Here is a 10,371-nt window from a genome sequence, read left to right on the forward strand (position 1 = left end):
AACAGACTCACAGGCGGATGAAGAGGAAATGGGTGCCGTTCCTCTTACAGACAGGGAAGCTGAGGCTAGAGGGCTCTGTGGCATTTGTTCCCCGGCCACCAGGCAAGGGGGGGCCTCAGCCTATGTGGGGGCAGTGTCTGACTCCACAACCTGGATGCTCGTGCCCACCGTGAGGCCACCTGAACGCCGTTCCTGTTGGAATTTCTGGGACAGAGGGCCCTTGACTGGAAGCCACAGCTGACCCACTTTGTATAGACAGCAGGTGCCGTCTGCCTGCAGACGTGGGCGTCCCAGCGTGTACATCAGGGAAGGCAGGTGGTGACTGAGCCCCCACTGGCACGCGTGACAGCCCTCACTGCAGAAAGCTGCTGTTCAGGATCCGCTTGCCTCTCCTGCGTTCTGTGAACTGAATCTGCTTTGGGGACACCGCATTTCTGTGTGTCCTAGATATTAAGAGCTCCTTGCCAAGTAATTATTGCCACAGTCTGATGACCAGTGTGGGCACAAAGGTAACCGAGGTGTGGGCTGGCCGGCCTCCTCCCTCTCCATGCACGGTGCCTTGATGTCTTCCTCTGTTAAAGTCGTGGTCGCTCAGGCTGTCCCCGTCTGAGGATCGCCCGAGGAGGTGGCGGCAGGCTCTACCCAGTGCCTGCTGCTCAGGACGTGCTGACGGGGACCCTCGGGGGAGGAGTCCTAGGGTCCCTAAGAACCTCAGGCACATGTTTTTGCCTTGTCCTGCCATTGCTCACCTGGGTCTCTGCAGGGCTCCTTGTCTCAGGTCACAGGGCCTGGAGTGTGCCCAGACAGGCCAGGGAGTTAGGTGAGCAAATGGCTTCAGGTCTCATGTCAGGCAGATACCTTTGCCCTAGCTCTTCACTGTCAGGAAGGTCAGTCCACCTCCTGACTCGGGAGATAGGGAGGGAAGTGTTCCCGAGTTCTGTCGTCAGCAGTAGATGCAGTCAGGGCGCTCCTGCCCACCACCCCAGAACAGACATAGAAGCTCCTCGGGGGAGCAGCTGATGGCCTAGGCAGGGCTGCGATGAGACACAGCCAAAACTCTGAGATGAAGGTCGTTCTGTTTGGGAACAGTCCAGTAAGTAAGCAAGGAGCAGTGGTCCGGGGCCAAAGAGTGTGAGTCTAGGCAGAGGCCTAGTGCAGTGTTCAATCATGGGGATTCAGGGGTTCCCCAGGGCTTGGATGCTGGGGCTGAATCCTGTCTCATTGACCCCTTAAGAACTGTGGGACCGCAGGCCTGTGGTGTGAACTTTCTCCCATTTCCATCTATAAAGCTGGGGAGCTGCCCTCCCTCTTCCGAGGGCTGGAGCACTCAGTGCACACAGAGCTGCTTGTTTACTGTCACTGGTTCCTTGTGTACCCCAAGCCCTAAATTCCATTCTCATGAGATCCGCCTGGGAAACTGAGGCCAAAATGGTTTGTGACCTCTCGCTACAGCAGTGGGTGACTAGGGTCAGGTCTGTCTGTCCCAGAGTCCTGCCTGTTCACCGTGTTCTGCAGGAGCGTCTGTATCAGGGCCTGGATGCATGGGCTCGGCCCACCTGCCCTTTCTGAGGACAGACAGACCAGCCTGATGTGGTCCTCCCACCCCCTTAGGGGCAGCAGAGCAAGGGGTCCTCACTGCCCACTGTGGCCTGGGGCTGTGGGTAAGCAAAGAGCCTCCCTGGACGTGGGGGTCCCATTGTGCTGCTGACCTGCTGAGGTTGGGAGCAGGCACTCAGCACCTGCCCCTGGTGTGTCTTCCGTCCCATGGGCACCAGCAGCAAACCAGGCTACACTGGCTGACAGGACTGCTGCTTCCAGCCTGAGAAGCCAGAACTTGAACCCTGCCTGTCATGGCATGTCCACTGCTGCGCTAGAGCTGTGCACTCCAGTGCTCTGTCCCCTTGGCTCTGGGGAGAATTCGGTTCAGCAGAGTTCATCTTCCACACCCACTGTCTGTCTAGAGAGCCACAGAAACCTCAGGAGACTCCGCGGGCTTGGTGCTGACAGTAACATGGCGACGATGAGGTTCATGGCCGGTGTTTGCTGAGACACTGAGCAGGGCCTGCCGGTGAACTGCTGACTGATGAGGTCACGAGGCTGGGCCTGACACTCCCCCCGCCGACAGCTGCAGGCCCCAGGGACTCCGGGCTCTCCTCTGACCAGCTGCCCCTGTCCTGCAGGTGGTGCTCCTGAAGGACCAGAAGAAGTGCTTCAGCCTCGACAGCCTCGACTACGAGCCGGAGGTCGTGGCGGTGCACCCCAGCGGCGACGCCGTGGCTGTCGGGGGCGCGGTAAGGCCATTTCCCTTCCCCATGCCCTCTGACCTCACATCCAAGCCGCTGGGGGGTGACTGGGAAGGCAGTCAGTGGGCCTAGGGCTGTAAGGAACCTGCTCTCGAGCCCGCTAGTCAGAGTACAAGCTTTTTCTGGTGGTCTACCCTGCCCCAAATGCGCCCCTGCCCTTAGCAAGCCCCTTGCGGCAGGGCAGGCAGCAGTGCCAGTGATGTGGGCCTCTGTCCCCCAGCACTGGGGCCCCTGGGCTGGGCAGAGGTGGGGGTGAGCCTGGCGGCATTGTGCTGCAGTCTTTGCACCATGTTCCACTGAGCGGGCAGCTGCTGCTGTGTGCTGAGCCCTGCCTGGGCCGGGATTTCGTGGCCAGGGTATCCCTGTCTTGTGGAATCCCAAGATCCCCTGTCAGGAGAGGACAGAATCCCGGAGTGCTGGGCTCACAGGTGCCGGGAAGACACTGCTGAGAATCTTCTTGACCTTCCGGGAACAGGACCAGCCTGATGATTGCCCAGTTTTCCTGGAGTTCTGGCTTCTACTTGTCCACAGGCCCTTTAATAAACAGAGCTCATGGGCAGGGAGCGATCGCTGTCTTGAGGTCCTATATAGCTACCCTGTTTCATCCTCACGGCCCTGGTTGGAGGATTGGGAGAGAGCGGTCCTGCTGCTGAAGTGACTGGCCCTTAACTCCCAAGGGAAGCAAGAGCCTGCTGGGCTGTTTGCCCAGAGCTGGCCAGACTCCAGGTGCAGCCTGCCAGGCACAGAGCCAGCTATGCACCAGGCACTGAAGGCGTTTCTCAGGGAGCTAATCTACGAGATGGCTTTGCCTAGTGCCAAGTTCATGGGACAGAAGCCGTAGCATCAACTCTGCAGCAGCCACTCTGCACAACTACTGAGTCAACCCACCCCAACCTCAAAAGCCATACCTGGTACCTGCTCCCTGCGCCCTCAGCCTGTGGGTCAGCTGGGCAGTGTCCCTATGGGGGGTAGGCCCCTCGCTTGTGCCTCCTGCCTGGAGGCCAAGCCCTTTCTGCCCCTGACTGCTAATGCCCTTGCCCTTCTGGGCAAGCCACTGGCCCCTTGGGATTCATCCTTGCACCTGCTCTGTGGCCAGGCTAGACCTGCCGTTGTACTTTGGTGTTCCACTGAGGTGGCGTGAAAAGGTTACTTGGCAAGTGGGTGTGTTGACCCTTCCACTCCTCACCATCGGTGTCAGTTTCAGTGGGCTTAGGACCCATAGGCCACGTCACCTCTGTTTTTCACAGACACGTGTTTTTGAACAGCTTCATGGCCAGGGTAACCTGTGTCTGTCTCACTGACTGCACTCCCTCCACCCTGCCCCTGAGCCATGCCAGCCCCACAAGAATCCCCTCCTCCCACCTCACTGGCTGGCTGGTCAGCAGCCCCTCTGGCTCCCCGGGACCTGCCCTGCTATGTGCACCACCAGGCACTGCACTGCTCTCCTGCCCCTCCCACACGTGTTCTGGCTGGGCACTGTCGTGGTCCTGGGGCCTGCTGCCCTGGGGGACTCTGGCCTGTCTGCCCTTCTCCTTCCCCTCACTGCCCTGGCCTGGCTCCTCCCCAGCCACCCTCAGGTGTGTGTGCCTGTTCACAGGGGGTGCACAGTCAGGGCCTGGGTGGGGGGCTACAGCCAGATCTGGAATTGAGCTCAGGGTTCCCCTTGCATGGCTGTGTCATGCCCCTCTCGTATGACTGAGTTCTTTCTATCTGTGTGAGAGAGGTTGCCCTTTAAGCAGCAACATGGCAGAAAACGGATTGGATGTCTGACACCCAGTTGTCCCCGCTTTGCCTAGAGGCACCAGCCTGTTCCTCCTGGTGTGTTGAGGCCCAGGCCTGTATGTGTATGTGCGAAAGCCCCATAGGTGCAGCTTGCACTTGTGCTTTTTCCCATGGGGTTCGAGACACTAGGCTCAGTGGCATAGCATTGCAGCAGGTGGATGTCCCACACTCCCCGATTTCCGGTCCTGGCCTCTACCCCTGGAGCTTCCTGGGCCGTTCTTCAGCACAGCTCTTTTCCTTTGTTTGACCCGATCCTGTTAAGTGTGGGCTTCAAGAGAGCCTGGCAAGGGCTGTGACAGCATGTGTCGGATGGTGTGTCCCAAAGGAGCCTGCCAGGACGGGGCAGTCCAAGACAAGGCCGAGAGCGTGGGCCAGGACTTGGGCTGGCGCCCCAGAGCGGTGATCAGTGGGAGGCTTTTCCTCCCTAAAACCTGGGGGTGTCCTGGTACACCTGTGCTGAGAGTGGCTCCTCCCTGCCCACCTGCAGGACAGCAATGTCCGCGTGTACAGCATCCTGGGCACCACACTGAAGGACGAGGGCAAGCTCCTGGAGGCCAAGGGCCCGGTGACGGACGTGGCCTACTCCCACGATGGCGCCTTCCTTGCTGTGTGTGACGCCAGCAAAGTAGTCACAGTATTCAGCGTGGCCGACGGCTACTCGGTAAGTTGGGTAGCAGATCCCTCCTGTCCCGTGCAGGTAAGGCAGGTGGGAGGTGACACAGATGGAGGGTCTTGGGCTGCACCTTTTTCCCTTGTCTCCTCGAGCAGTGAGTATCCTGCTGGATGCTCCAGGGAGTCGGGGAGCTTGTGAGGCATGCCTGGCATAGTCAGCACTTGGTGAGCCTGAGCCCACAGAGCTATCACTGGGAGGGCCGGGTAGATGACAGAGGGGGAAGCTGGCCTGGGGCCTGACCTCCCTCCAATGTTTTCAACCTGCAACTAGGAGAACAATGTCTTCTATGGACACCATGCAAAAATCGTCTGCCTGGCGTGGTCACCGGACAATGAGCACTTTGCCTCCGGGGGCATGGACATGATGGTTTACGTCTGGACCCTGAGTGACCCAGAAACCAGAGTCAAGATCCAAGGTGACTCCATTCCTCTGACTGCCCCCAGGGCCAAATGTCCCCGTGCTTCTAGGAAGGTGCCAGCAGAGGCACCACAGGATGCTAGGTGTTCGTAGAGGGAACACACAGTGTCTGTACGTAGGACAGGGGAATCAGCCTGTGCCTGACCGGGCACCCTTCCCTGGTATAGGGCCATCTAGCAGAACTGTGTGAGCTTCTTGCGGGTGTGGAGTTCTAGTAGCCACATTTTAAAAAGAGACAGGTGAAATTAGAATTTCCTTTTGAGTGGCAGAGCGCCTATCTGCTGGTTTGCTCCCCAGGTGCCCACAATGGCTGTGGCTGGACAGGGGCCAGAAACTCAGCTCTGGTCTCGCACATGAGTGGCAGGAACCCAGTTACTTGAGCCATCACCCCTGCCTTCCAGAATTTGTGTTATGGAAAAGCTGGAACCAGAGGCAGACCTGGGACTTGAACCCAGGGACTTCAGCATGGAGTGCAGGTGGTGAAGTCCACCTGTGGCACAGGAGGCAGGTCCTCAGTCAGCTGTAGACTTTGGGGCTCTCCCACTCCTAGATTCTCAGAGTAGTGATGCTGGACCACTGAAGTTTGGCAAATGCTCAGCCACAGCTCATTTCCAAGTTAAGGTGTCCTGTGTCCTGGATGAGGACTTGAACCCTGCCCATGCCACCACCCCCCCCCCCCACACACACACACCATACACCATACACCATGCACTCATTTCCAAGTTCTGGTGTCCTGTGTCCTGTGGCCCTGGGTGAGGACTTGAACCCGCCCATGCCACCACCACCCCCCACCCCCATGCGTGTGCACACACACACACAGAGAGACTGACAAAGACACCACTTCCTCATCGTCGTCCCTTCCTACCCACTTTGTGAAGGCTGCCTTGTGTCATGTGTCAATGGGATCCTTTAAGAGCAGTGCTAGTCCATCCCCTGAGGCAGTTCCCAAGCTACAGGAGAGGGAGGGCACCTGAGGCCCTCCTGCGCCTAGGAGCAAAGGGAAGCAGAGCCCATGAGCTGTGCTGATAAGGAAGAGGTTCCCGCAAGTTCATGAATGAAGTGGATGAAGAAAAAGACGCAGCAGGTGCTAGGTGAGGTTAGACACTAACTGGCCCACGGCTGGTGTTGGTGCACGTGGGGAGTTCTCACCTGGGGAGCTGGAAATGGACATGCAGCACTGAGCCCAGACTCACGGTTGAGGCGTGGTTGGCGTTTGTGGCACCCCACGGTGTATCCTAATTTGCCAGGGGCTCACTCTGGGGACCACCCACAGCTAGGAATACAATGAGCCCATGGGGACTCCCTTCCTGGGGCTGGAGACCTCTCCCTGGGCGTCACAGGAAGAGCTGGCTGCAGAGGGACACAGGAGGTACCTCCCCGTTAGGGTGGAGGGCGGGGCAGATGACAGAGCCTGCAGGGTCCAGCACCTGCTCTAGAGGGCAGTGCCCTGGGGTGGGGCCCCGCTCCCTGGCTTCTTGGCGTCTTACTCAGTATCACCTCCTGTGTTAATCCCGCAGGCAGACTGTGTGTTGTCTGCCCGTGGGGAGAGGACACTGGTTGTCAGGACTTGAGCCGGATGTTGGGCAGCGGGTAGGCAGAGGCCGAGAAGCCAGGAAGTTCCCGCCTTCCTTAAATGCTGCCTTTCTCCCAGATGCACACCGGCTACATCACGTCAGCAGCCTGGCCTGGCTGGACGAGCACACGCTGGTCACCACCTCCCACGACGCCTCTGTCAAGGAGTGGACAATCACCTATTGAGCCCCGGCCCCTGCCCAGCTGAATCAGGGACTGGAGTTTCTCTGCAGCGGATCTACTTCTCTAACTGTTCTGTACCGGCCCCGCCCCGCCCCGCCCCAGCAGGGGGAGCCCCTCAGTGAGGACCCTTGTGTCTAGGGTGCTCCTGTCTGTACACATCCTTCTGAAAAGCTTTAGACAGTGACTGTTTGCACATGGAAAATAAAGCAAGCACTTAAACAGTGTGTGGAGCATAACTAAAACCCACAGCCCAACCAAACCTTGGGGATGTGGAACATTCCAGAGGCACAGCCTCAGAAGCACAGCAGAGCCCCCAGCCCTCAGCGGCACTCGCTGCGGTCAGGGAGGAGGTTGTACAGGTGAGCTTAGCCGCAGAGCAGTGCCGGCCTGGTGAGGGAGTGCTGTGTGGAGCAGATGTCTGTCCCCGGCATGCACACCTCACAGCGCGTGGCTGCCTCCAGATCACGGAACATACACATCAACCCTGGGTGCATTTCATTGTCAGGTTTTGTGCTTGATTTTAATGGAGTCGTGGGATTTTTTTTTTTTTTTTTTTTTTTTTATGTAACTTAGCTGTTGCCTGTCGGTGTTTACAAGCTAGTGTGCTGCCGGCACCAGGCCCCAGCATTGGGCCCGTTAGCCAGACCGAGGTGTCCTGGCCACCACTCCTCATGCTTTGGTGTTTTCCTGTCTTTCTCTCCACTTCAGCCCCCATCAGCAAAGATTAATTTAAGGGCAAAGATGATGTCGCTGTGAACTAATCTGTCGTCATTCTTACCTTCCCTTTCTTTTTCAGTGCAGAAATTAAAGTAAGTACAAAGCACCGTGATTGGGTGTTTCTTTGCGTGTGTCGGGAGCACTGGTAACTGTTGGCTGAGTACAATCCCTCTCCCTTGCACTTGTGAAAACACTTGAGCGCTTTAAGAGATTAGACTGAGAAATAATTAAATATCTTTTCTCTTCATTGTGGATCGCTGACTTTGTGTGATGGGGCCACCCAGGGGGCGGGGAAGCTTGGTGGGACTCTCCTAGCTTTAGGCATCTCACCAGCCTATAGACTCTGGAGGGAGACGGGCAGAACCCAGGATCCTCGGATCACCGTGTGTTGGAAGGAGGGCCTGGACTCGGGAATCCTGTTCCCATTCCCCCCGCTGCGTCACTGGCCTTGTCTGTATCCCTTCCCTTTCTGGCCTGAACTTGATGTGGAAGCTGAGCGCCCTGGACCAGATGCTGTCCAGAACCCCTCCTGGCTCTCGGATTCTTGGTCAACTGTGGCTTGTCTAGTGCTGACTTCCATAGAGGGTTAACATGCAGTTAGAGACTGAAAAGAACTGAATTCCTGAGCATCCAGATTAATTGCAAAGTGAAAGGCCCTGCTCTTGGGTGGAAAGAAGGAAGTCCACGTTTGCAGTCCCATTGTAACATCCATCTCTGAGGGTCTGGGCACACTGCTTCTGTTCAGCTATGTTTTCCCTTCATGGAAAGGAAGATCTTTAGTCTCTAATACCTAAAGTTGGGGCTGTCCCAGAGCCACGTCCAGAAACGCGTTCTGGTTTGGGACAAGGTCGTTTCACATCACTGGGAGACTGGTTCAGTGAGCCACGCTGACCAAGCTTGGGGAGGACCTGGAAGAGGAGCAGAATTGCTCACCTGTGAGAGCCCACATGAGAAGCGGGTCAAGGGTGGATCACAGCGGGGACCGTTAGAGGACAAGAGGATGTGAGTTCATTCGCACAAACAAGTGTTTCTAAGGACAGAATCAGGATAAAAGTGATGTCTGGCTTGAACATTGTCATTGGAAGGGGAAGAAAATCAAAATAGCACATGATTGGGCCAAATGATGTCTAAGTATGTTTTGTTGTGGATTTTCATTTGAGAGATGGCATACCGCTTACCCACTGGTTAATTGCCTGAGTACCTACAGCCGTAGCCAGGGCAGGACCAGGCCAAAGCAAGGAGCTGTGAACTCGGTCTGGGTCTCCCCACATGGGTGGCAGGGACCCAAGGTCTTGAGCCATCACCTGCTGGCTTCCAGGCTGTGTGTGAGGAGGAAACTGGAATTGGAGACAGAGCTGGAACTCAAACCCAGGCACTCGGGATATGGGATGCGGGCGTCCCAAGCAGCACGTAAATGGCAGCACCAGATGCCTGCCCCATGAGTGCGTTTTGACAACTTTGTGTAGTTTTCATACAACGTTGAATTTTTTTATTGTGAAAATTATATGTCTGCATGGGAAAGCTTGTTAAGTACGTGATGAACCGCTGGTCGCAGAGTTAATGCATAGTGTGGCCCCGTTTCTAAAAACACTCCATTTAAAGACAAGGCTTGAGGTTTAGGAGACCCCAGAGAGGATGGGGGAGGCTCCCTCCAGCCAGCACTGAGACTGCCTCATTGCTTCAACAAAATTAGACTAAAAGCCACACCCGAGATCACCTTTTCCAAGGAGAGAATTTCGTACTCACAAGTTAACTTCAAAGGACGTAAGCTAAATATCAAAAGCCTCTCTTTAGAGAGATGCAGATAGCATTTGTCAGCCAACACCCATGCACCCAAACACTGTGTAATTGTCTTTACACAAAGGATCCAGACAGGAACCACCATCTGTCTCCATCTAAGACAGGGCTGACAACTGCACAATTGCATTTTTTTTTTTTAAAGATTTTATGTATTTGAGAGGTAGAGTTACAGACAGTGAGAGGAAGAGACAGAGAGAAAGGTCTTCCTTTCCGTTGGTTCACTCCCCAAATGGCCACAATGGCCGGAGCTGCGCCAATCTGAAGCCGGGAGCCAGGTACTTCTTCCCAGTCTCCCATGTGGGTGCAGGGACCCAAGGACTTGGGCCATCTTGTACTGCTTTCCCAGGCCACAGCAGAGAGCTGGATCAGAAGTGGAGCAGCCAGGACTAGAACCGGCGCCCATACGGGATGCCAGCACTGCAGGCAGAGGATTGACCTGCACCGCGGCACCGGCCCCTGCACAATTGCATTCTGCAGACCAACTTTGGCTATCCGGAACAGCTGCAAAGATCTCAAGATTGTGGGGCTGCACTGGGTCAGGTAGCAGTGTCTGGCAAGTGCAGGGGTAAGCAGGGAAGTGGCTCCTGTCCGCTCCTCTACCAGTTCCCAGTAGCTCGTAGACCTGCCTCTCACCCTAGGGAGGCATCCTAGTGGCAAGGAGGCTGGACCGAGTCAGGGATCCAGGGTTCTGTTTACAGCCCTGACACTGACCTCATGGGTAGTATAAAGAAGCTCACCTGGAAGACTGTTGGCTCCCATGATAGTCTTTGGGACGTGGTTACCAATTGTTTCCATCAGAGCACTGCCCTTCTTAAATGATCATGTAGAGGTGTTACGGGAGAAGCAAAGGGTCCCTGTCATAGCGCAAGAAAGAATTCAGGCGTGAGACAGAGAGCAGTGGAAAGCAAGGCTTATTAGGGTGGG

General features: G+C 56.3%; 1 protein-coding gene across 1 annotated transcript in view; it reads left to right on the forward strand.

Annotated features, from left to right (window-relative positions):
- The window catches only part of WDR1 (WD repeat domain 1), a 37,824-nt gene extending 29,930 nt beyond the window's left edge, over positions 1–7,894 (forward strand). Inside the window, exons 12-15 of the mRNA XM_062213637.1 lie at positions 2,181–2,291; positions 4,573–4,746; positions 5,029–5,173; positions 6,827–7,894. Of these exons, the coding sequence (XP_062069621.1) occupies positions 2,181–2,291; positions 4,573–4,746; positions 5,029–5,173; positions 6,827–6,933 (537 nt within the window). The 3' untranslated portion in view covers positions 6,934–7,894. The remainder of the gene's footprint in view (positions 1–2,180; positions 2,292–4,572; positions 4,747–5,028; positions 5,174–6,826) is intronic.
- The last annotated feature ends 2,477 nt before the right edge of the window (positions 7,895–10,371 follow it).

Source organism: Lepus europaeus, chromosome 16 (assembly GCF_033115175.1).
Source record: "Lepus europaeus isolate LE1 chromosome 16, mLepTim1.pri, whole genome shotgun sequence".
Lineage (NCBI taxonomy): Eukaryota > Metazoa > Chordata > Mammalia > Lagomorpha > Leporidae > Lepus > Lepus europaeus.